The 25,996-nt window shown below is 39.1% G+C and overlaps 2 protein-coding genes across 10 annotated transcripts; one reads left to right on the forward strand and one right to left on the reverse strand.

The window, feature by feature from the left end:
- Positions 1-269: 269 nt before the first annotated feature.
- LOC113730213 (uncharacterized) lies at positions 270-8,119 on the forward strand. Of its 7 annotated transcripts, none has more exons than XM_027254738.2 (15): positions 270-495; positions 604-738; positions 1,086-1,172; positions 1,615-1,686; positions 1,823-2,042; positions 2,867-2,985; positions 3,385-3,669; positions 3,757-3,891; positions 4,042-4,179; positions 5,416-5,571; positions 5,892-6,125; positions 6,487-6,644; positions 6,907-7,021; positions 7,200-7,280; positions 7,783-8,119. In XM_027254738.2, the coding sequence occupies exons 1-15, from the start codon at positions 367-369 to the stop codon at positions 7,990-7,992; spliced, it is 2,274 nt and encodes a 757-aa protein (XP_027110539.1). In that variant the 5' UTR covers positions 270-366; the 3' UTR covers positions 7,993-8,119. The 7 variants fall into 7 exon arrangements, with proteins under 7 accessions (XP_027110539.1, XP_027110538.1, XP_027110540.1 ...); XM_027254737.2 differs by having other exon boundaries at positions 271-495; positions 3,277-3,669; XM_027254739.2 differs by having other exon boundaries at positions 271-495; positions 3,277-3,669; positions 6,012-6,125.
- Positions 8,120-8,521: 402 nt separating this feature from the next.
- On the reverse strand, positions 8,522-15,127 carry LOC113730214 (uncharacterized). 3 transcript variants are annotated; one of them, XM_027254744.2, is made up of 12 exons: positions 14,987-15,127; positions 14,319-14,373; positions 14,099-14,200; positions 13,213-13,398; positions 13,004-13,115; positions 12,898-12,931; positions 12,335-12,369; positions 12,195-12,229; positions 11,961-12,113; positions 9,387-11,884; positions 9,034-9,123; positions 8,522-8,895 (listed from the first exon to the last, which is right to left on the reverse strand). In XM_027254744.2, exons 3-12 carry the CDS (start codon positions 14,167-14,169, stop codon positions 8,828-8,830), a joined length of 3,282 nt encoding a protein of 1,093 aa, XP_027110545.1. In that variant the 5' UTR covers positions 14,170-14,200; positions 14,319-14,373; positions 14,987-15,127; the 3' UTR covers positions 8,522-8,827. The 3 variants fall into 3 exon arrangements, with proteins under 3 accessions (XP_027110545.1, XP_027110546.1, XP_027110544.1); XM_027254745.2 differs by having other exon boundaries at positions 8,522-8,868; positions 14,319-14,413; positions 14,987-15,119; XM_027254743.2 differs by having other exon boundaries at positions 14,319-14,413; positions 14,987-15,119.
- Between the last annotated feature and the right edge of the window lie 10,869 nt (positions 15,128-25,996).

Below are 25,996 nucleotides of genomic sequence, written 5' to 3' on the forward strand. Positions count from 1 at the left end.
AGATAATTAATTAGATTAGAAATACTCAGGAGTTAGCAGAAAAAACGGCCCGAAAGCAATTTAAAAGGGACCCACAAAGAACTCACATTCAGCCAATTGGTGACAGAACGAGGTCCCTGTGAACCTTAAACCCAGAATTTTTTTTTTATGAAGATGTGAATATAAACAATGGGTAAGTTTCCCTACTCTGTTGTCTTAGAATAAATAAGTGCAGCAAAATTAAAGGTCTTCTTACAAAAATAACCTTTGGTGAGGTATTCTTGTACTCTTTACTTTTTAGTCCAACGTTGGACTGCAGTCACTGCACTCACACCCTCCTCCATCTTCTTCCTCAGTCCCTCACTCAGTCGGTCACTTTTGAGGAGGATGGAGAAGTTGAAAGCATTAGTTCCAGAAACCCTCAAGCGGAGAATCCTAGCAAGCACTGCGGATGACCTCCTTTCTACTTCCTCTTCCCTTCTCGACTTCTTTGATCCGCTGCCTCTTTTTCACCGTGTATGTTTTTCCTCCTTTTTGTTAATACATTTTTTTGGTTAAATGTTTCAAACATCTGCCACAAGCATGTATTTTTTTTTAATCCTTTTCCTTTGAGTTGTTTTCCAGATTGTTGGTGAATTGACAGACTCAGAGAGCGGGCTATGTAGCAAGGATAAGAAGGTTGCTCTGGAATCAAAGCTTAAGGGCAATGAGTGCTTTTCCAGAGGAGATTTTCCTGATGCCGTGCAATTTTATTCCAAGGTCTTGACGTTGTTTCCATTTCTTATGTTTTGGTTTACAATGAAAAATGTAATATTTGAATAAATAACCAGGGCTGGCAAACTTTGTTGCTTTCTCTGCATTTGCTTTTGGACCCACACCTTATATCAAGCTAGCACACAAGTATCTATGTTTTAAACTTTTGTACTATTTGTGCTTCCAATACCCCCTCCCTCTCTTAGCAGGATCCTATGCACTTGTACTGACTTCATATCTCATGTAGCGTTTTTTTTATTTAATATTGAAAAAGTACATTATATTGTTAGTTAGTACTAAGTCAAACTGAAAGGCAGTTTAATGTCCCTTTTTCTCTTGCTCTGATTTACCAGGCACTCCGGTTTGCTCCAGCGGGTGTTGATGAAATGGGAAAGGATCTAGTTTCGGTGCTGTATGTTAATCGTGCATTTGCATTCTATGTGAGTTCAGCATTTATCTTTTATTGTGGCACTTATATGAATAAACTTGAGTTTATTTATATCTCGAATCATTATATCTCGTTTGCTTATTAGTTCAGGAGAAATATGGTTGGATTGTATATCATCCACCCACAAAACTTCAGAGGAGTAATTTGTATTTCCTAGGCTAGCTTTTATCTGGAAAAAATAATTTGAATTGTTTATTAGGCTTAAGACACTTTTCATTTTTTTTTTGTGTAAAAGGAGAAGTTAGAGACACAATATAATGTTAACTGCTTCCAAATTAAAGTGAATAGGATATGCTTAAGTACATTTTTTTGAGTTTCGGTTGCATTCAAGAAGTAGGATCCCCTACCCAAGAAGATGGATATATTAGATGCTTATCTATGCCAAATCTCAGGTAATTGTTGTGTGAAAACTAAACAGAATTTACTGTCTTCAGAAAATGGGTCTTCTGGTTGAGTGCTTACGAGATTCTAGCAGGGCTTTATCAAATTCTCCTGGATATATCAAGGTGATAATGCTTCTATCACAAACTGTTATTGCTCCCCTGAAAGGGTGAGGGTGGGGGGTGTTTGTCTGTTGGGGGAAACGAGTACTTTCTTTTTGGTGATATACTGTTAACATTTTTTAAGTATGTGCCACTTCAGGCATGGTTTAGGCGAGGTAAAGCAAATGCTTCTTTGGGAAATCATGAAGATGCATTGCGAGACTTGACTATTTCCATGAAGCTGGAATTCTCTTTGAGTGGAAAAAGACAGATAGAAAATGAGATGAAGATGATACTAGACCGGTCTAAGGAAAAGACCAGTTCATTGCAGAAATCTGGTTCGTTGCAGACATCTGATGAGTGCAGATTGGATATCCCTGGTATGACTGTGTCACTATATAGTTGTTTCTATCAAGCTTGTGCTCTGATGACCTATTCTTAGCTGTTCTTTCTTCATGTATGTGCAAAGGAAAACTCACATCTGTCAAGCGACAGAAATTTTCCTTTATAATGTTTCTTGTTATTCAGAAAATAGAGGTCAATATTAAAATTATGTAGTTCATTTTTCACCGGATCTTTTTTGATCTGGCTCTTCATGGGCAAGTTTGTTGCAGTCCAATTTAGGGTTCATCTGGTTGCACCAATTGAAGTTGGAAATAAAGTTGCTCTTAGTCTGTTGATAAGTCGTCCTTTTCTCTTAATGATTCAGGTGTTGAAGAGGCAAGGAAAACAGTCTCAATCTTATAAGTGGTTCACTTTTTCTTTTTTTCTGTTCATCAAGCTTGACTATTAGCCTTTTGTGATTTGTCTTTGTTGGGGTCTGAATAAGCTGAATAATGCAATAAGGCTTCATAGAGCATGCTTTGACATTAGAAAAAGGAAGCTTGTGTAGTAGCACATTTGGGTAAAGCTGATCTCGTGAATGCTTCTATTGTCTTGTTTCTTTGAATCGTTCTGTGTCCCCTACCACGATGGTGCCCCAATTCATCAGCTTTGGTTAATTTTGTGAAGAACCTGTATACTATCAGACATAACATTCTATACTATGCATATTAACTTTCAAACTTGAATGCACTTGGGTGCATCAACTAAAATGTTTATTTTTTATGTAACAGACTAGTTCCATAAATAATTAACTCCTTTACTAGTTGTAACAGACTGCTCTTCTTCCTTCATTTCTTATAATGTAGGTCTTATGTGACAGATGAGCCGTGCCAAATAAAACTTCAGTGTGTCTCTACAACAACTAAGGGAAGGGGACTCACTACTCTGGCTGATATTCCAGAAGCATCCTTAGTTCATGAAGAAGATCCTTATGCTGCGGTATGATTTGAAGTTCTTCTTTCCCAGAATGATGAGTGCTTCAACTCCTTAAGCTAGCATATATTTTCTTTCTTTTTGTACTGCTTCCTAATTTGGCATACTTTTCATCCGGAGAAAATTGTTACAAATGGAAACTTTTAGAACTAAAAATTTTTTATTGAGAAATCTGGCTTGTGATAATATGAAGATTAATTAAGTTTTGACATGAAATGTGTTGAATGAGTTGAATCCTTGTTATTGTAGTTTGGTGTCTGCTTGGACCCACTTCTTTATAAACGGTATGTTGTGCAGATTATATTGAAGCATTGTCGCGAAAGCCATTGTCATTTCTGCTTCAATGAATTACCAATGGATTCACTGCCGTGTCCCTCATGTTTGATCCCATTGTACTGTTCTCAGCTTTGTCAAGTACAAGCCAGTGGAGATAAGATGCATGACACTGCAATTGATGGTTCCTTCATTTATAAGTTTTCAGATGATCTACAAAAGTACATATCAGATGTTGTTTCAGTCAAGTTTTCAAGCTCATGCAGTAAAAACTTTACTGAACATGGCCACGAATGTGGAGGTTTACATTGGCCTTTGGTGTTGCCATCTGAAGTAGTTTTGGCTGGTCGAGTCCTGGCGAAGTATATTGAGCAACAAAGGCCTTCCAGCCTAAATCTCAGCCTTCGAGGACTTTGGGTATTTTCTCATTCTTTTGCTTTAATTTGCTGTTTCAGATTCTATCCTATGTGCTTCTTAATATGACAGCTGCCGACATTTACTTAGGATCTTTGTCACAACTATGCTCAACTCCCTCCAGAAAGCAAATTGGAGTTCCATGTATATTCGATTGTGTTGATGCAGTGCCTTCAGCATTCTTATGGCTCCGAATTTGCTATTAGTGGAGAGACTATTGCTCAAGTATGATTCTTTCTGACTTGTAAATTCTGATATTGAGTGTTACTTGATGATGTGCATAACATTTGAGATGATGGAAAGTTGGATTTTCAGATGCTTGATTCTCGATTCTTCTGATGCTTTCTCCTTTAATGTATTCTTTCTCAAATGCAGCTTGTTATACTTCTATCTCAAATCAGGGTTAATTCCATGGCTATTGTCCGGATGACATCCTTTCATGCCATTGGTTCTTTGAGACAGCATCCAGAATTTTCTCCAGCTGCAGATGCTTCAACAATTTCAATGAAGCAGGTTTGTAGTACATTCTTGTTATTCCTTTTTAAGGGCACTATTTTTATTTGATACTAATTAAGTAGACAGTAACTTCAACAACTAAGATGGTTTGCTGTATTGTAAACTAAGTCTGTCCTGTTTGACAATGAGTATGTTGACATTGAAAACAGATTATCGAAATAGAATGTTTCTGAACCATTGTGTTTCTTTTTCAGCATCATTGAGTTGCATAATGTGGCCACATTATAAGCTATATATAGTCCTTTCTTTGTTCACTGTGCACATTGCCCTTTTTATCCTTATAACACTTGGATATGTGGGCCAAGGAGTGAACTGCAAGAAGAAAATAATGTGTATGCTGGAGTTGCTCTGCTATAAGGAGAATTGTGCATTTTCATTTTGCATAAAATATTCCATTTTTTTTAACTGTTTTGGAGTTCTGCTGAGATGTTAGAAGTAGTTAAGGACCAAAATTCTAGACTCCTCAGTTCTTAGAAATTAGAATCTGTGTACAAATTTTGACTCCTATCTGAACTTGTACACAAATATCGTGGATTACATTTGGAATGTTTGAAAGTTCCCAATTTTTTAAGTTGGTCCCTACTTGCTTGAAATACTGCAGTTCTCTTTGTGACTTGATGTTTGCCTATGTTGATGTCTCGGTGGTCTTTTAGAAATTGCCTTGGCTATGTCTAAATATCAGTTTATATAATCAGACAGCTCCAAGTAGAAAGTAAATGGAAACCTAATCTAAGAGAAAGTTGCGTATTGGTACCTCATGAAGAGTGAGTTTTTGCTAGTGATGTAAGTCAATATGTGTGAGTTCTCCTGAATCTCTTGCTAGTCTTGATTTCACCTTATGCAACAGGTGAAGTTTTTGCAGAATATCTTTGCATTCTAAATGTTCACACGTGGCACTTTTACACCCTTAGACTTTCTTGGTGCACAAGTTGCCTTTTTGACTTCACGGGATTGTACACTTGGGATTCTGTTTCTGGGAGTGGTTTTCCATTCATCACAGCTTGAATTTGATGTTAGTGTCTGGGCAAGGGAGATTCTTTATTCAAGTCATTATTGCCATTTAGAGTAATCTTACTGCTTTTGTAGATGATAAATTTTTAAATTTTGCAAATTTTGTCGTACATTGAAAAAATTCTCCATGAGAAAGCATTAGATTATCCTTATCATGTCTCTGCAATGAGCGTCATGTTTATTATTGACTGACAAACACTTTTCTCTGACATTATTCCGCAGATGAAAGTGGGTCAGGCAGTTTATTTAGCTGGGAGTATGTTTAACCATTCTTGCCAGCCAAACATTCATGCATATTTTGTTTCACGCACTCTTTATGTGAGAGCTACAGAATTCGTGGCAAGGGGATCTGAGCTTGAGCTGTCTTATGGTCCACAGGTACAGTCCACAGGATCTGAGCTTGATCTCTTTTTTGCTTCTTTAGGTTAAGAATTTTTGTAATATTATACTGTTGAATCTATGATGATTGTGAAGGTTATTGCCAGAAATATGTTAGTAGTCATAGCTAAATTATGAGCATGACATATGCCTCGAGTTGCCTGGTTTATTTGCAACTTTAAGTAGTCTTCTTGTTGTATCTCTGTTCTCTTTCTCCTCATATCATGATGTTCTCTCTTAATGCAAGTTGTTGATTATCTGGCTTGGGCCATTTCATGATGCTACAATTGCATGTTGTCATTCTTTTTGTTGTTCATCAGGTAGGACAGTTGGACTGCAAGGACCGCCAACAATTTTTGGAGGATCATTACTCATTTAGTTGCAAGTGTAGTGGTTGCTCACAACTGAATCTATCTGACCTTGTTCTTAATTCTTATCAGTGTGTCAAAATGAATTGTTATGGGGTAGTCCTAGACAGCCATGTTGTGGAATATGAGAACCAGAAGTTACACTCCTTCCTTGGCCCTCCTGGAATGATTAATTCCAATCTTAAGGTATTCTTAAGTTTTAGTCTCTTCAAAAGAGTGTTTCCTTTCAAAGAACAACTAGGGTATATTTGATTATTTTTTCCAGAATATAAAATTTGCAGGAGATAATTGATTAAAAATGCCGAGTTTAATGGGACATCAAGGCATCTGATTTATGATTATTAGAAGCATGTTTCCTGCTCTATGTTTGGGACATGTAGACAAGTTGATGACATAATCTAATCTCCAGTCAATGCAATTTGGCAGCCTTGATAGTTACCGTTTAGTACATATATCCAGCATCTCTGAGCGCTACCTATATATTGAGCGTTACTATGATGATTATTGTTGGTGATATCAATTCCATTGATTTCATGATATACTGCAGGTTGACAACTGCAGAATTGATAGCATCAGTAAAATTGCTCGCTATGTGCTTGAAAACAATCATCTTGTTAAACCTGGGTGTTGTTTGAATTGTGGTACTGAGCGTGATTTGGAATCCTCGCATTCAGCAATCAATGAAGCTGACATATGTTTTAGAGGGTATGTCAACCATGAATCAAAACGTGGCAGCAGAATTAAAATTCTGAGTTATATACAGGCCTCCCGAGTCCAGCAAATTGGTCTATGACAAAATATGTTCGTATTTTACTCCCATGTACACATCTATATGGAGAATCACATGTTCACCTGCTGCATAGAAGTAAATTGGCATGTTTGTTCTCCTGAGAGTGTACACGATGCTTTTGTATACTGTATATATTTCATCCCATGGTGTAATGGATCTGTTCACATGCCTCTGTAGTTTGCAGGATGCATTTGCTTCCAGTGAGGTCCCTGTTAATGCGCTTCAGGATGCATTGAGGTCTCTTGACCTTCTTAGAAGAACAATTCACCCTCTCAACAAGAGACTAGCGGAGGTGAGTCGTATAATCAGCTCCCCCAAGCCTGACCAGAAAAGGTTGTCTGTGACCTAGCCCCTTTTTTGGGCGGTACATGAAGTCATCATCGGATTGCAATGCGAATTGTTATTTGCAATCTCAACTGGATTAGTTTTTAAGATTGATGAGTTGACCAATTCCGAGCTGATGTTTTCAGATGGAAGACTCCTTGGCACGGGCATTTTGTTTGGTTGGTAAGCTGCAAACTGCACTGGACCACTGTCAAAAATCTATTAAGGTATGAATTTGTTCAAGCAAGAAACATCTGTTACAAGTGTCTTTCTGTGATAATGGGTTTAAGTGTGGCCGTTCCTGGATGCATTAGAGTTTGGGGCTGTAGAATTATCTTTGCTAATAGACATGCATTAGTTTGATAAGCATATATTAGTGAGGCTAGTGGGCTAGGAATTTGCTGCCTGACTCTAGGCCAACCCAAGCCATGATCCTACACGCTGAAAAATTGATAGCCCCCCGAAAAAAAAAACTGTCACCATCTTCCTGTTGCCTAAGTAGTGTGTCAAATTCGTACTACCACTTCATTTTTAACTGAGAAAACTTTTTTAACAACGGTGATGATGCATGTGACATAGTTTGGAAATTGTTTCCAGAATTCCAAATGGGCATTCACCAAAAACATCTGAGGTTTATTTTGCAGCCAAATTTGGTTTAGCACAATACTTATGCAGCCATCTGAAAGTTAAGGTGCCTGATGAAGGATTCAGAATTTTTTTCCCCTGCAGATCTTGGAAAAGCTTTATGATCCTAATCACATTGCCATTGGAAATGAGTTGCTGAAACTTGCATCCATCCAACTTTCCTTGGAAGATTCTACTGCTTCAGACACCCTTAACCGAGTTGCCGCAATTTTTTTGCGCTATTATGGGTCACATGCGAATAAAATTTTTCCTTGTTTGCAACTTCTAAAGGAGGAAGCACTTAGAAATCAATAAATTCAGCCCCTATTCCGCAATTCACGTTTTGGCCATCAATTCCTAATGGTTTTGTAATCAAATGGCTGTATATCCCACGTGGTATTTTAAATTCTCATTTCCAGAACGAGATCACTATTGTGCTAAATCTCTTCAGTGCCTCGTGCATACCTTTCTTTCTTTACCTGCAGTTACGAACTCTGGCAATAGCCTATGATTTTATGGCTACCTTGCTTAGCATGTAGTCATGTAAATTTGAAGTTTGTACTCTGTAAATAATAGTGAAGCATGGACAAGAGCAAGTATGTTTTTGCCACTAAAGCCAATGAACTTGATATTCATTGTCAAGATTCTTAAACGATAAGATTACTTAAATCCTGGTAGACCGCAATATTGGATCCCCGAGGGCAATACAATGGCAAATCTACACTGAAATTCGGAGTCGATTCAATGCAGATGAAAGAAAAATGTGACTTGAAGGGTTAGCGATATCGATGAATGTGTAAGTTGTGATACAGGAGTCGAGGGAAAAAAAATAATTGCAACATGATTTTACATCAGATGATATATGGACTCCATTCAGCTCAATCAGCAAACTACAAATTTTTTGAGGTTTCTAATCGTACAAAATCTAGAAAAGCTCCTAAATTTATATGTAGAATACAACAAATCCAATTCTCAGCTGGTCAAACAATTTCAAGTATGACGCTACGGGGTACTTTACAGCCTAAAAAGCGGCAAAAAATGGTTCCTCCAACCACGAGGGGATGAGAAACATCAGTTGTGTTCCTAGATACACCACATTCAGGCATGAACCATGGAAAAGACCTTAACATTGAGTACGAGCCCAGACTTGTCACAGAAACTTCACCTCGTTCTGTTTGCCACCCTTGAATGCTGAAAGAGAGAAGAATGACCTTGTTGCTGAAAAACAAAGTAGCAAGCAAATTGGAATCTAAGGAGAATTAAGAGAGACATCACCATCACATACATAGACAGTCCTAGAAACTAGAGGTGGTAAAAGAAAGGGAAGAACAATAAAACAGAAAGACAGGAACCAACCTTTTGATGAAGTCACCGGAGCAGAAATATGTCCCTCCTGCAACTTCTCAGACAATCTATGACCAATGGTTTTGCTTATATTTGCTTGAGCTGGAAGATTTTTCATTGCCATTTAACAGCATCAGAAACCATAACAGGTAGAACTATATTATGCATGCCATGTATGGAGCTATATGTGGCACGGAACAAATGGAGTTGGAAAATGAAGAAAAATTGGATGATATCCGAGTTCCTATAGTTTTTAAAGACTCAGACTTTATATCACGGCTTCGCAAAAGATTAGTAAAATAAAGCTAAGAAGTATTGTTGAATGAGCTCATTTGAAAAAAAAGAAAATAAAAGAATAAAAATACCATGTGTCCCATGAGCAGCTAGGCTTTTGTCCCGTGACGAAGTGTTTTGATGTCCCAAATTTTTTGCATGAAGCGTTGCCTTCTTCAGTAAATTGTCAGAACTTCTTTTAGTAACTAATTTAGATTCGTCAGTATCATCCTCTCCTTCAGAAAAGACAGATGGACTAGAGCAGCCAGTTGAATTTGTGTCCGTTTTACTCTTTCGAGCAAATTTCAAAAGCCTCTTCAATCCCTTGGGGACATCTCTTTGGTAGACCATGGCAGGAGGATTCTCGGCATTGCCCCATTCAACAACATCAGGTTCACTGCTCTCCTCCAGCAGCATCTGAGACAGAGAGTGACGAACACGTGGACTGGGGATTCCAACTGGTGCAACACTGGATGGTGATTGAATTTGGCAAACATTGCCACTGAATGGAGCCGGTTGTTCCTCATGCTCTTCTATTTCCACCCAGGCTGTAGGAGGGATATCTGATTCTTCTGTAGCTTGAGCATTTAATGCAGCATCAGCATCAGTCAGGTTTTGAAAACCATCAAGTTCGGTAAAAGCAACCTCAACAGGAGTTTCCATTTCCTCATATTTCTCCTGGTTTACCTGACTGTTGAATTCCATGTCTGCATGATCTTTATTTACCTCGAGGTTCACTTCCTGTTGTTCAATGACCTGATCAGATGAGCTAGAAGCAATTTCATTCTCTTCAGCTTGATTAGCATCTCCTGTAACGATTAACGTGTCCTCAGGCGGAGGAGGTACTTTAGCCCTCGAGACTGGACTAACTCCAGAGCCTATCCCAGAATTCTTACGGAGAAAAGGCTTTGATTCAATAGGCACAACACTGCTTTTCTTGGTCACCTTGTTATAGAAGCTAGGCTTTGCTGAGGAAGCAGCATCCCTATCCATAGACTGAGGTTTTGGTTTTGCTGACTTGGTAATTTTTTTCAAAGCTTGCTGCTTTTCATTTGCATCTTTAACACCCTTGTTAGTGTCATTCTGGTTTGGTTTAACTGACTTTGGTTTGAGTTGTGATCTCTCTACTTTTGGGCTCAATCGAGGAACTGGTGGTGCTGGTTGTGATTTTCTACGGGTAGTGGTGCCAGCAGAAGTCGTCCCAGGAGGGGTTTTAGCTGGTGAGATACCTGTAGGTCTTGGTGATGCTGTAGTTGGCCATGATTTCCGTGTGGCAGGCAAAGGAGATGCTTTTGGTGAAGCTTTTTTAACAACAGAAGGTTTTGATATTTCCTTCTTGTGATTTGCCGGGGATGACGTCTTCTGTGATTTCTGGGGCTTCACATTATGTTTTCTACCAGCGTCACTCCCATTTGCAGATGCCATTTCGGCTTTCCTCTCATCAGGAATTTGTTGCATAACTCTAAATTGTTTTTCCTTCTCTGCTCGTTTTCCAGCAGTTTCTCCTCGGAGTTTCTCATTCCTCTTTTCCTTGTAGTGGTCATAGAAACCACCTCTCTGTTCACTTGGCAAGTTCTGGCTTTTTCTATTGGCAGGTGCTCCAGTTCGATATTTAACCGGCTTAGTTTCCATCATTTTCATTAGCAACTGGTTAAGTTCTGCTTCCTTCTGTCGACTCCATTCAGCTGAGTCCATTAAATTTTCACTAATTTCTGCTGTTTGACTACAGACAGCATTCTCCTGAATGCAAGCTGCATCAGGCAATCCTTGTTCAGGAGAGTCTGGCTTAATACCCAATTCAGCAGGCCGAACTGCATCATCCTCAGAAGGAAGATCATGCTCAGCTTTTTCTTCTGGCAACTCATTTGCGATTCCGGTGTTTTCCACACCATCTGAAGGTAAGGCAACAGCATTATCTGAGTTAGTACTTTGGGGATCTTCAGAAAAATTTTCACCTGCACCAGCACTCCATCTTCTCAATACAGATTTATTTGCACCAACCTTGACATTTAACAATGACTTTGTCTTCTGGATATCCACTGTTTGGTCTCTTTGCTTGCTTTCAAAAAGACTGATTGCATCTTGCACACTGATTCTATTTACATTACTCTCGGACCTTTTTGATGGTTGCTCAGATGCTTCCTCATCGCTACTCTCTGTAGCTGCATCTTTTTGACAGCTTAACCTTTCTCTAGGTAAATAATTGAGGCTTTTGATAGCCAATGCAGTGGATCTCCGGGATCCCGATCGTCCAATTTGAACCCTCCGCATTGGAGATGCAGATCTTCTAGGTGAAGCAGATCTTATAAGAGTCCGGCTTCTTTGAATGGATGGTTGCTCCTCATCACCTGAGCAAGACAATTCTCCACTTTCAGAGGAGCTCTCTCTCTCAATCTGTGCAGCTTTTGCTGGAGAAGCACTATACTTTACAGGAGTATCTGACTGTGGTTGGTTGCAGTTCTTATTATTCTCCTGCTTATTGTTGATTCTGTGCCTCTCTAAATTTCTTTTAGAAGAAAGCTGACTGCCACTTGGAATCTCATCTCGACTATTCTCTTCGCTCAACTCCAGGAGTTTGCACAAAGAATCCCTGGAATAAAGATGAGTACTTAATACATATTCTCAAATATCACATCACTAAGCAGCATGAATAAAAGCTTAAATACCTCAAGTCTGTGGCTCCAAAATGATGAGAGAACTTTTCCAAGTCATCCATCTCCTCATTGGAGCATGTAGCCCTAGCTGATTGGGCAAATGCAGTAGCTAATTCCCCTCTTAGGGCAGAAAGTCTCATATCTATAGCTTGCAGCAATTCATTTCTGTTTGACAATATGCATGTTAATAGACATGTTAGAAGCCAAACATATTCTCATTGAAAACTGAGAAGTTACAGAATGTACTTGGAATCATCTGATGACGGAGAGCTAATTCCAGCCTGTTGAGACACCATTGATTAGATCAGCTACCATGTACAAAATATATTCAGGCTTCTCAATTAAAACTTGAATAAAGAACACAGTGAATGGAAGAGAACCATTACTTTCGGGATTGATGCATTGTTGTTGGAAGAATTGCCTGTCAAAAACAGGAACTGTTATTTAGTGTCTGGTAGAATTAGGATGAAGTTGTGGGTGAGAGGAGGTCAGGAGATACAAATAGCACTTTCTCATCCACCATGATACCAATAAGGCAGGAAGAGCATATTATCAACATTGAAGACATAATATTGGAAAGCCATATCAAAGTATTCAACCCAGAGGATTGAATAGAACCCATCTAAATGTTACACTAGCTCATTGAGGCGCCCAGGCAACTGCTGCCTCAGGGCAAGCTCCTACCACTGCTTTGTGAACAGTTGGTGTAGACATCAAAGCTAAGCTGAAAGTAATTGTTATTTCCAATAGCATAAAACTAGCATATTCAATTATGTAATAAGAAGCAAGGCTCAAGGTTTGGTCATTGGTGGGCTTTAAACATCAGAAAACGAGACCATGGTAAAATAAAACCCTGAAAGTCCCTACACCCAAATCCAATTCAGTCTGGGACACAGCAACCCATTGAGCTTTCAAAACCGCAAAGAAAGACGTAATGAACAAAACTAACCTGCATTCCCAGTCTCAAGATGATTTTGAGGACCCTGAAAAGGAACAAACATTATTGTTCTGAAAACAAGCTCCAGAGATTAGTTTCACTGATGGAAACAAAATACCTTTGAATACAATGAAAGGTGAAATTTCCGGGCCTCCTCTAGCTGAGATATCTCATCTTTTACAGTATCAGTTGCGTATGTTACTTCTGATGAACCAATAACTTGCAAGAATCTGACAATGTACAAGTCATAGTAAATGAAAAGGAGCACATCCTTCGTTTTTCCCTAAGAAAGCAGAAATGAAGCTCAAAATACTAGCGGTTATGAACCTCATTAATGTGGACTTTCTGAACCATCTGGAAGAATTACGATCTTCAGGTGCTATGAGTTTATATTTGGCATCAAATCCTTCTGAATGCAATGCTTTGATAGTAGCGGAATGCAGCAACAGTGGCTCAAGAATTGCAGATGTTACTGTTTCTATTTTTTTCCCCCGGCATACGCATGCCTCGTACCTGTAAAAGTTTATCCAAGTAAAAAACAGAGCCAAGGAATTTCACTCTATAGAAAACCTTGCTTTATCCCAAAAGCTAAGTTAATATATCATCATTATATAGCTCATTAGTCCTAGTAGAAGATTCATCAAGCATTTAATTCTCTGACTATGCAGTGGAATATGTATTGAAGATAACTGTTATACCATGTCCAGAAGCATCAGTGCCCAGAGACTAGAGAATGAAGGAAAAAAGAAATTGTTCAGAAGTAATGGCAGAAAAAGATTTGTATTGCAAATTAATGGATCCATTCATTACACTAGTTGGTTTTGGTTTCTGTTCAGTCTATCGTGCACAAATATTATAATCTTATCAGACATTATTCGCAGTCTCCATTTGCTTCACCAGAGACAAATATAATTTTCTAAGCTTGGTTTCAATGAATGATGGTATAAACCCATCCCTTTGCCTCTTTTGAATTTAAAATATAAATATCTGCTGCTACCAATTTATTTGTCCTAAATATTCTACACCAGACTCATAAATACTCTGAAATAAAAAAATCACCTTGACAGTCCTAACTAGCATAAGATCATCATGAATTTCAAAAACAATAAGCCAGCAAACATTGATAATAAAAGCTCTAGAACAAGGTCATTCTCATCCAAGGACAAAAATGCCCTCCAATAAAATAAGCGATCAGAAAGTGATCAAATTGTACCTGTTCTGGCTTGGGAAAATCTGAAATTCAATGTAATCAAGCAGGATATTGGCATCTACCCCTTTCTCCATCTTAGCCGGGTTAAATCAGATGCCCAAGAACCTGACGGAAGGAAGGAGGAAAAAGAACAATTCATAAAGATTAGATTTGGAAACCACTAGATTATCCTCCTCTCAGTTGACTCTTTAAATAAGCGTGCACATAGATAAAATACACAAACCTGGAATCAGGAGAATAGCTAAGCATTCAGCAACCCCAACCTTACCTCCATCGCACTAAAGTACAATATACAAAGACCATTACCAAACAATTTCACTGCATGAAAGTAACTCAAACAGAGACCAGTGAGAAGTGAGAAGGAAGAAAAGTAATACTCTAATGCATTATCAAAGCAAGAAACAGCAGAAACTAAGCTCCCAAAAATAAATGTTAAGTTTTTTTTTAATATTTTAAAATTTGTAATCTACCAGCAATACCCGAACATATATTTATACGGGGAAATATCAGTCAAATTAGTGAATTATTTCTTTTTCTTTACACATTCAGTCATTCATCAGTAAAATGAGTAGATATATTAGCAAGAAAATGCGATTGATAAACAAATGGTAGCAAAAACCACGAATGAAGATCAGATCTAGCTTCAGGAAAAAACCAAACTTTATCAGGAAACAGCAAACATCGTGCGAACCCACCGACAGAAAAGTCGCAGTTTTTAAGCTAAATGTGAAGGCAATAGCAAAAGGTCAAATCTCAAGCATGGGATTGAACTCGTCATATATTTTCCACATGCACCTTCGAGTACTACAACAAACTAATGAAAGCAGCCACATCCCAGATGATAAAATATAAGGAGGGGAAAAAAAAAAAAAAGAGAGAGTGAAGACTTACTACAGTTGGAGATCAACAGTAAAGCTCGGAATGAAAAAAGAAAAAACAAAAGGAGAAATGAGACTGCGAAGGAGGAGGCCGAGGAGGTAGCTTCTGTTGTTGGTGCAGGAGATCTCAAATGGATGAATGGAGATTTCAAATCTTTAACCAAAAAGTGTTTGTACTGTGGATTAAATATAATACTAACGGAGATGGAAGGGAAGGGAGACTGAAGAGTGGAGTGACTGTGTGAGTGAGTGTACTGTGAGGTGAGAAAGGAAGGGGGAAAAAGATTTAACCCAAAAAAAAAAAAAGGAAACACCTTGGAGTGTGTGAGAGAGAAAGACAGGAAAAGGAGAAAAGCGCAGAGAGAGAGAGAGAGTGGTCGGAGAATTGGTAGCGTGAATGAGAATTTAACAACAAAGGCCAAAAAAAAAAAAAAAGGGACCACCGTTTTTATGATCAAATCCTTCTAGTGTTTGTTGCACCCAACAACCGGAGGCGCGTCATGTGTTTTCTTTTTCCTTTTCTTCTTTGTCCGTTAATTTGCTCATAAGGGTTGTACGAAGTAAATAAATGTATTCTTATTATTTTCGTTTGTTCTGAACTTTGCAAATTAAAAAAAAATTCAAATAAACAACTCTTTCAAATTTTTAATCTTCTAGTGATTAAAGAAGCATATAATTGTAAGATAAAAATTTGTACGAAAACTTTAAAAAAATTAATAATCCAAAATCAAAACCTAATGAGAACGAACACTTAATGCTAGAATTTGTTTAATTAATGACGGCGAGAGTTGGTGTCAAGCTCAGAACTAAATAGGTCAGCAGCCCGGAATAGCGCATTCCTAATCACCTGCAACAACTACAAGATGAAGTAGTAGTATTGTGCTTGGATTGCATTTTTTAGGATTTTTTATAGAAAAATTACTGTAACGATTTGATGTACGTGAAAAAAAAAGGTAATAGAAAAATATTATCACGGAAAACGACGCAATTTTTCGACTGAAAATGGCTACCCAAGCAAGGCCACGATGCTTAGTTAATCCCACAAACAAAAATGAACAGCCTAGAGTAGTCGTCTACCTCTTCAATCAGCCTCCAATTACCCCTTACTAGGAATCTGTATTCGTTGAAAAATATATTATAACGATTTGGTATGTTTAAAATGAAAAATAATTTAAAAAAAATACTTTTAATTTGCAATCAAAGCAAGGCAAATTATTCTCAGTCCTTTATTCTATTATCCCAAAAAAAAGGCTTTTTTTTTTCCTTTTTTGTGCGACTTTTTATTCTCGATTTGTTTTTGGAGAACTAAAATTTATCCTCATTGCAAACCCTTTTTTTTTTTGGGGGGGATGTCGGTGGGTCGCTAATGCATGCTTAGCATGGTGGATTACATGATAATACAGCTACAGCGCTGATGTTTTGGGTATGGAGTGAAAATTGACCAGATTAATCAGAGGTGCGTCTCTCTCACTATGAGAGCCCTTTTCTCTCTACTCTAGAGAGGGAACTCTCCCCCCTGTGGGAGTCGTGCTTCGTTACCAACTTTTCAAAAAATTTCGCATCTCAAAATAACAGATCTTCTTCATCGAATCGTCTTTCCTTTTTTGGCATCCTTTCCGTTTTGGTCACTTCTAATCTATCATTCTTCTGTAGCATTAGTCCTTCCTTTTCAGTTGATAGCCATATAATTCATTAGTCTGTTTGCCGGTGGTTTTTTTCACTTTCGCCGTGGAGATTTCCTCTTTACATTTGGTCTTTGTGTCTTCTGTTTGTCTGGTGTTTTTTCAGGTTTTCAGCTCGATCGATCTAGGGGAATAGCTGTGTGGTCTAGGAGGCGAGGCTTGGAAGGGTGGAAAACGGTGACGGTTTCTGGAGCTGAGCTGGCTCTGCAACAATCTGGAATTGGTGGCAGGGTGGACTGTGGAATCTTCGAAGATGGAGCACATTGAAGAGGTAATGAGGAAATTTACTTTATCTGAGAATGAGAGGGAGGGAGTTTTCTTGGGAAATGAGGATTTGGAAAAAGGCGTAAAGGAGTGCAGATTGAGTCTGATAGGGAGAGTTTGGGGGGAAAAAACTGCTAATATATCTGGCATGAGGAGTTTTGCTACTAATGTGTGGCCTCAGTTGAAAAACATAAAAATTACTGAGATTAAGGTAAATATGTTTCAGTTTGTTTTTGAGTCCAGGAAGGATATAGACATAGTGCTTAGCAAAAGACCTTGGATCTACGATGGTCAGCCTCTGGTTTTACTGGAATGGCAGGTGGATTTAGAGGAGAAGGAGAAGGAGTTTAGTAGGACTTTAGTGTGGGTCCAAATCTGGAATCTACCACTTCATTGGGTAACCAAGGAAGCTGGGCGTAAAATAGGTGGAATATTTGCAGGAGTAAGGGAGGTCATTGTTCCTCAGGGAGGGGGTAAGGAAGGCAAACACCTTAAAATTTTAGCTGATATAAACCTTAAGGAGCCTCTGCCTAGAGGTACTATGGTAAAAAGTAATGGAGGAACTAGATGGATTGAATTTAAGTATGAAAAATGCCCTGATTTTTGCTTCTGTTGTGGCTTGATTGGGCATAATGAGCGTATTTGTAATAGGAAAGAGGTTAAAGTGGATAGGGAGAACCAGTATGGCAACTGGCTTCGAGCCAGTTTTCCTAGGAGTCCAAGGAGGAAAGGCAGGAATGAGGGGGATCAGGGATCATCAGGGAATGAGAGGTATAGAGATCAGAGTTCAGATGGGGAAACAGGGGATCTGCTGTATCCTTTGCTCACCTATACTAAAGAATTTCATAGGGGACAGGGGAATCCAGATTTTAAACCCAACGAGAAGGAGAATTGGGGAACAACAGTTAGGGGGGGCCAAGGAGACGAGTGGAGTGGGGGGCAGCAGGGAGAGGGGAATGGTAAGGTTGTGGTAGGAGGGCAAAGGGGTGTGCATGGAGGGCAGGTTCCTGAGATGGTAAAGGAGGTGGTGGAAGTAGTTACGGGAGGGGACTCGCTGATACTCAAGGCAGAGGATGAAGGGAGTGTAGAGGGGGGAGGGAATGGTAAGGTCAAGAAGTGGGTTGATAGTGAGAACAACCACTGTGTGCACGAGGGTGGGTGTGTGAAGGTGGGGGATAAGGTTGGGAGGGGAGATCAGAAGGAAGGCCAGGATTATAAAGCTAGCAAAGGGAAGCATAGGGTCAGCAAGACCTGGAAAAGGCTGGTGCAAGAGGTGAGTAAAAGGAAGCCTCTGTCTGAGATTGCAGTTGTACAGAATGACACGAAGATAAGGAAGAGAAGACAGGGAATAGGTGGGGGTGAGCTGGACAGGAATCAGAGGGAGGATGAGGGTAAGAAGAAAGCCAGGCTGGATGCAGGGATTGAGGATGAGGTGATGTTGACTGAGGTGGTGGAGTCCTCCCTTAATGGGGCTCCCACCCCTCAATGAGAGTTCTGGTGTGGAACTGTCGAGGTGTGGGGAGCCCCTTGACAGTTCCCCAACTTAAGGAACTGGTACATGTCCACTCTCCATCTCTGATATTCTTATCAGAGACAAAAAAGAAAAAGACCTTTATAAATAGTGTTAAGCAATGGGTAAGGTTTGATGAGCTGTTTGTAGTAGACCCTGTGGGGATTGCAGGTGGTTTAGCTGTAATTTGGAAGAGGGATATTCAGGTGAAAAGTATTCTGTTTACTAGTTTTACTATAGAATTACTTATAGGGGATCAGGGAGGTGGTAGGGATTGGTGGTGTGTGTGTGCCTACACCAGTTCAGATGATAGGATTAGGGAGCAGCAATGGAGGGTGCTAGAGAGGAGAACGCAGGTTTGGGGTGATTGCTGGGCATTAATGGGAGACTTGAATGACATCACATCTAATGGGGAGAAGTGGGGGGGTAGAATCAGGCCTGCCAGCAGTTTTGACTGTTTCACTGGTTTCATTAATAGGACTGGTCTGATAGATATTGGTTTTGAGGGAGTGCCGTGGACCTGGTGTAATAATAGGGACAATGAAGGATTGATTAAGGAAAGGATTGATAGAGTGATGGGTACTAAGCAGTGGTGTGGAAACTTTGAAAAGGCTAAAGTTACTCATACTGAAACTGAAGCCTCTGATCATTGTGCCTTGGTCCTAGATTTGACTCCTGTAGACGTACCAAGGAAGAAGAGATTTGTCTTTGATAAGAGGTGGATTATGCAGGAGGGGGTTGGGGAGGTGATCAAGGAGGCATGGGGGAAGGAGCAGCAGGGGTCTAGGTTGTATAGAATGAAGAACAAAATTAAGCAAGTTCGTATGAATCTTCTGCATTGGAGCAAACAACTTAATCTGAACTCAAAGAAGCAGATAGAGCAGATCAAAAAGGAAATTAAAGAGGTAAGGGAAAGTCAGGACAGAGAGGATAGAACAAAGCTTATAGGACTAAAGAGGAAGCTGGTGGAGGCTTACAAGAGAGAGGAGGTGTATTGGAGTCAGAAGGCAAGAGTCAAATGGCTCCAAGAGGGTGACAAAAACACTAGCTTTTTCCATGCTAGTGTTATGAGTAGGAGGAAGCAGAATAGGATTAATGGGCTGAAAAGGAGAAGTGGGGAGTGGTGTAGGAATGAGGAGGAGGTGAGGGAGGAAATAGTGGACTATTTCCAGCAGTTATTCACTTCTGATGATCCAACTGACTTCAGTGCTATTTTGGAGGAGATTCCACAGTCTATAACCGCAGAAATGAACAGAAAGTTGACAAGGCCAGTCTCGGACCAAGAAATCAGTCATGCTGTTAATTCCATGCATCCAAGTAAGTCTCATGGTCCAGATGGTATGCCCCCTATCTTTTTTCAAAAATTTTGGCATGTTGTCAAAAGTGATGTTATTAGTGCAGTTCAAAGCTTTTTTCATTCTGGTCATATCCTAAAGTCTATCAATGAGACTTTGATTACCCTTATCCCTAAAATTGATTCACCTAATCTGATTACTGAGTTTAGACCTATCAGTTTGTGTAATGTCACTTACAAGATTATCTCAAAAGTTCTTGTCAATAGATTTAAAACTGTGCTAGACTGCTGCATTAGCCCCTCTCAGTCTGCCTTTGTGCCTAACAGGCAGATTCTGGATAATGTAATAGTGGCACATGAGAGTATTCATTTCTTAAATAATAGGAGAACTGGCAAAGATGGTTATATGGCTGTCAAGTTTGATATGTCTAAAGCTTATGATAGGGTTGAGTGGGTGTTTTTGGATAAGATGATGCAAAAAATGGGGTTCTGTCCAGTTTGGATTCAGTGGATTCTGGAATGCATTACTAGTGTCACGTATTCTGTGAATGTTAATGGGGAAAAAAGGGGGTTTATCAAGTCTGCTAGAGACTTAAGGCAGGGGGATCCTCTATCCCCCTACCTTTTTCTGATATGTGCAGAAGGTTTTTCTGCTCTGCTCAGAAAGGCTAATAGACAAGGCAAGATGTCTGGAATGAAGATTGCTAATGAAGCTCCTAGCTTGTCTCACCTTTTCTTTGCAGATGATTCACTAATTTTCTGCAGAGCTAAGGCTGGGGAGGCTGTGCAGCTTATGCAGGTGCTGGAAGAGTATGGGCGAGCTTCTGGTCAGCTGATCAACAAAGACAAATCCTCCATCTTTTTTAGCAAGAATGTCAAAGGAAGGAGGAAGGAGGAGGTGCTTAGGGAGCTGGAAGGCATGAGGGAGGTTCATCAGAGCAAGTATCTTGGGCTTCCTATGGTTATAGGAAGATCCAAGAGACAAGTATTCGAGTTCATTAGACAGAAAGCAGTTAAAAGACTGGGGGGATGGAAGGAAAAACTTCTCAGTCAAGCAGGCAAGGAGACTCTATTGAAGTCTGTCATTTTAGCTCTTCCTGCATATGTGATGTCTTGTTGTAGATTGCCAAAGGCATTGTGCCAGAATGTGTGTTCTGAAATGGCTAAATTCTGGTGGGGACAGATGCAGGATGAGAAGAAAATTCACTGGATAAAATGGAGTAGAATGACAGATTTAAAAGCTGAAGGGGGCCTGGGATTTAGAGATTTGCAGGATTTCAACTTAGCATTATTGGGGAAACAGCTATGGAGAATTTTGATGCAGCCTAATTTGCTGATGAGTAGAGTTTTGAAAGCAAGGTACTTTGGTAGGAAATCTATATGGGATATACATCCAAAAGGCTCAGATTCTTGGTGCTGGAAGAGCCTATTGAGTGCCAGGGAAGTGTTAGAGGCAGGACTTAGGAGGAGGGTGGGTGATGGGGAATCTATTAAAATTTGGGAAGATAGGTGGATACCAGGGGTAGAGGATGGGAAGATAAGATCTCAGAGGAAGGTGGATAGTAAGATCCAGAGGGTGAGTGAATTGATCAGGGATGGCCAGTGGGATAGGGAGCTGTTGAGGCAGGAATTTGAGGAGCAGGACTGGTTGCAAATACTTAGGATACCACTGAGCTTGGGGAAGGTAATGGATAGGTTTTATTGGGCAGGAGCAAGTTCTGGTGTGTATTCTGTAAAGACGGGCTATAAACTGATCAAGGACTTAAAGAGGAAACAGTGTCAGCATGGTGGCCCTTCTGAACCAAGTAGTAGTAGGATGTTCAAGTCCCAGAACTGGAGCTTTTTGTGGGGGTTGAGCATGCCTAACAAACTTAAACACTTCATTTGGAAATGTTTGCAAGGAATATTGCCAACTAATGCATTGGTAAAGGGAAAATGTGGTAAGGGGGATTACGTGTGCAAGTGCTGTGGTAATAGCTCTGAGACATTAGAGCATATGTTGTTTCTGTGCTGTAACGCTAGAGCAATCTGGAAGGTAGCACCATTGAGGTGGGATGGTTTGGAGGAGTTTAGGAATAATTTTTGGCTCTGGTGGGACGAGCTTAGGGGGGCAGTGGTTCGAGAGCATGGGAGGGAACACATAACTCTCACGGTTAACATTTTGTGGCAGATTTGGAAATCTAGGAATAATATACAGTTCAACAATAGGAGCAGTGAGCCTCTAGGGGTGGTTAATAAGGCATTAAGGGAATGGAATGAGTTCCAGCTGGCACAAGAGGGAGGGGCAAAACATGTTAATTTGGCAATGGGTGAGCAGGTGAAGGGTAGGAGATGGGAAGTACCGCAAGCTGGCTGGATCAAGCTCAATACTGATGCAGCTTTGGACCAGAAATGCAACAAGGCAGGATGGGGTATAGTTGCCAGAAATAGTTTAGGGGAATTGGTTGGCTCTTGGGCGAGACCAAAGGAAGGTTGTGCTGAGGCGCAGGTGGAGGAAGCTCTAGCAATACGAGAAGCTATGGTTATAGCTAAACGAATGGGATGGAGGAAAGTGGTGCTGGAATCGGATTGCAAGATAGTTGTGGACAAAATCAATGCAAAGGAGGAGGTAGCCAGTATAGCCACAATTCAGTTGGATATCTGGAGGTTGATGAAAGAATTTTATAAATGTTGCTGTTCCTTTACTAGAAGGAGCAACAACTATGTAAGTCATTACTTAGCAAAGTTTGCTATAACTCTAATTGATGTAGCTGAATGGAAGTCTAGCTTCCCAGCGTGGTTGCTTGAGTTAGTTCAAGCGGATGTACAGGAGCAGTTGCTCTGATTTGGGACCTGGTCCTGTTTAATGCAATGTTATCGTTTGGAAAAAAAAAAAAAAAAAAATCAGAGGTGCAAAGCCACGTAGAGAGAAAGTCAATGAAAGCAATAGGAGAAATGAAGAGAAACGTGATTAAGTGATGATTATCGTACTTTTATTATTAAGTTTGTTTGTTGTGAAATATAAAGGTGTTTGCATGAAAGAGCGTCTTCCCGATAACGACAGATAAATTATTATTATTATTATTATTACATATTTAGTCGTATCGTCATCGTCATCATAATCCATCATCAAATGGTTTGTACCCAGCAATTATTTTCGTTAATGGGGAGTGGGGTGTGGGGGAGATCGGGAAACCAAAGTGATTTCAAACATAAAAAAATATCTCCGATTCCGTATTAGCAGTATTCTTTGATTTGATCTAAAGAGGATCAGAGGATGTGTTTGCGCGTCTATCCATGAGGTTTGTGGGGCTGAATCTTTTACAACTAAACTCGAAATCTCACACTATCTAATCCTTCCCTCTGGGTTTTCTTTTCTCTTCTCCTTTTCATGCTCCCTTTCCAGCTTCCACCCGGAGAACTGATTATATACATGTAAAAATAAACCCCGTCTAGATTTGTTTGATTTCCATCTTATTTATACATTATTTACGTGTACTAATTTGTTTACATTATCAACACATTTTTTAATAATCTTTTTATCTCACATACATCACATTAAAAAAAATGTTATAGTATTTTTTCAAAAAATTATCTCAAATAATCTCCTATGTCTCTAGACAGATTTCACTACAATGAATTCTATTGAAATAGCGTGTGATTGATTAAAAAAAAAAATTTGATTGAAAAAGCACTGAATTTTTTTTTTAAAAAAAAATTTGAGTTCACAAAAAGAAATCCAAATGTACGGAGCCAATGCTTTTTTTTTTTTTCTATTATCACCATCTACACTTACTCCTACCCCTAGTTCTACTATAACCTATGCTAGAGGAGGTGATCTAACAGGGTCGCGGGAACCGAAAGAACTGAACTACCATCGGACCATATAAGTGCTTGTTGTCACCATCTGCACCTATTTCTACTCTCAGTCCTACTCTGACCTTTACTGAGGGAGACAACCCTCTTAAGTTTATTCTCACCATCTACACATACTCCTACTTCTAATCCTACTCTAATCTATATTAAGAGGAATCGATGGGAATTGAATCACCATTAGGTCATATGGGTGCTTAATCTACATATTCATACTTTTAATCTTACTCTAACCTATATTAGGGGAGGTGACCTAATAGGGTTACGACGAATCGATGGGAATTGAACCACTATCGGACTATACCATATGAACCTAACCTATATTAAGGGAGGTAATCCAATAAGGTTACAGAGAATCGACGGGGATTGAACCACCATCGGACTATACCATATGAATCTAAGAGAAATCACATTAAATGACAATTTTGATAGATGGAATGTAAGATATGAACCCTTGACCTCCCATCCCACAAGATAAATGGGAGCCAACTAATGTAGAAGTAGTTGGTTGGAGCCGATGTTTTGTCACCTATGAAAAATAATACTACCTCCATGGCATAAAGAATCTATCGATTAAGAAAGCCACTGCCTTTGAAATCCCATACAATGAACATGAAACCTAACCCAAAAGATTTAACAAGATTGGTGTTATTACTTATTACTCGTTAGTACCAATTATTTATAGGACGCAAATACAAATGTTCATCAAGTATTCAAGTCTAAGCCCAAAAAATTTTAAGTTAAAAATGAAGAATTAAATGCAAACTGAAGGAGCCACAAGTTGTAAACTTCACCCCTAGTTCAGGAGCAGGATATATTAAAGAATACAAACTCTTCATTCAATCGGTCCATTTTATACAATTTAAGTTGTATTTCATATTCATTCATTCCTCCTAGTTGTTATTACTATAATTTTTCATCTGATAAATTGGAATTGAGTAAGCTACTCAATGGACATATGAATACGGCATTCCGCATTAGCTTTCACTATAATAACTGATCGCTTCTGTTGCCAAGGCCACTAGTTATATGTTTAGGTCACATTCTCCTTCCTAAAGCAATAAATAGTGACGAATATTAATTTTAAGACAAATACGTGTATGCTATAGATTTGCAGAATCTAATAGCCTGTCTTTTCTTTTTTTTCGACACTGTAGGTATTCGAATCTACACGCGATTAATCCTATAGTACCCAAGCAGAGCGTGCCTGACCGATGCCCAGGACAGTAACAACTGGGACTCGAACCAGAGACCCTGGAGTAAAAATCTCGAGTGGAAATCAGTCGAGTTACCCCAGCACGAGTCTAATAGCCTGTCTAGATTTGCTATTTTTTAAATTTTTGATAGAAAAATATACTGTAACAATTTGATACATATGCAAGTAAATAGGTAATTGAAAAATATAAAAAAATTTTGGAGAAAATTTGCCAAACTTTAGTGGTAGTTGCTGAATTGTTGGCAACAGTTAATAGTATGAGGTGACAATTCATGATTTTTTTTTCTTTTTGTTTGCCAGAAGGCCGTGAAGATTGGGGTCCCGATGCCCGTTTTCGCAGCCATGTTTACAAGGACACTCAAAGGAAAACATTTTATGTCAAAGTGGGTTATACTTGGTGTCTGCAATCTTGCCTTGGAAGGTGATTGTGGGAAGAAGGGTTGGAAAATCTTGAAGCAACATTTCATTGATGGGTCCCCTTTTTTTTTTTTCTTTGTCATTTCGTCCCTCAAGCATCTGCATAACAAAATTCAGAGACTTTCATCTCTATTACGTTATGATGAAATTGGAAACATGGAAGTGATAGCTCAAAAAAAATGTTGATATTGAAATTCAACCAGTACTTAAAACTATTTCCCCTTTCGAATGTAGGCAAATCACACACTCTTTTTGGCCCAAACTAACTACTTTTAGAGGCTTATAAGATGGTAAGATTAGAACTTATGTCGTCTGGGAGGGACTTTCGAATCTCGAGTAACAATTCAAGGGTAACATATGCATATGCTGATAATATGACAATCTCACCAATATGTTTGTCACAAGGAGAAGTGCTTTAAGCCGCATCTCCTTTTGCAAAAATACGCTTTCGAAATAGTGTGGCAATGACTCAGATTCATAAACAGAGTAGAAAATGAGACACATTCATGATTATCGTGAACCAATTCCTGAAGAAAATCAGGATATTCTCACATCGCTAACATCTGCAACCACATAAAAACTAGACAATGGGGAGCTATCATCTTCTTCAGGTAAACTTCCTAAATTTTTCTAATGACAAATTTCAAGATCCTAAAAATCTAACTATCTGTAACCAAGAGTAGCCAAGATTAATGGTAGATAATAGGTAACCTTGTAACTCAATCAGACATAAAATGAGTTATTCAACCCAATTGCATTTGATTGGGAATGTTGTGATAGAATAGGGA

Source organism: Coffea arabica, chromosome 2e (assembly GCF_036785885.1).
Source record: "Coffea arabica cultivar ET-39 chromosome 2e, Coffea Arabica ET-39 HiFi, whole genome shotgun sequence".
In the NCBI taxonomy this organism is placed as follows: Eukaryota; Viridiplantae; Streptophyta; class Magnoliopsida; order Gentianales; family Rubiaceae; genus Coffea; species Coffea arabica.

What these genes read in the sequence shown, in the direction of transcription:
- LOC113730213 (XM_027254737.2), top strand. Translation starts at nt 367, where the DNA reads ATGGAGAAGTTGAAAGCATTAGTTCCAGAAACCCTCAAGCGGAGAATC. An exon ending in ATCGTGCATTTGCATTCTAT is followed by an intron (nt 1,173 to 1,614) that starts GTGAGTTCAGCA and finishes TACTGTCTTCAG; the next exon opens with AAAATGGGTCTTCTGGTTGA. An exon ending in ACTGTCAAAAATCTATTAAG is followed by an intron (nt 7,281 to 7,782) that starts GTATGAATTTGT and finishes TTTCCCCTGCAG; the next exon opens with ATCTTGGAAAAGCTTTATGA.
- LOC113730214 (XM_027254744.2), bottom strand. Translation starts at nt 14,169, where the DNA reads ATGGAGAAAGGGGTAGATGCCAATATCCTGCTTGATTACATTGAATTT. An exon ending in CCGTCATCAGATGATTCCAA is followed by an intron (nt 12,114 to 12,194) that starts GTACATTCTGTA and finishes ATTGTCAAACAG; the next exon opens with AAATGAATTGCTGCAAGCTA. An exon ending in AGCTGCTCATGGGACACATG is followed by an intron (nt 9,124 to 9,386) that starts GTATTTTTATTC and finishes AAAATCTTCCAG; the next exon opens with CTCAAGCAAATATAAGCAAA.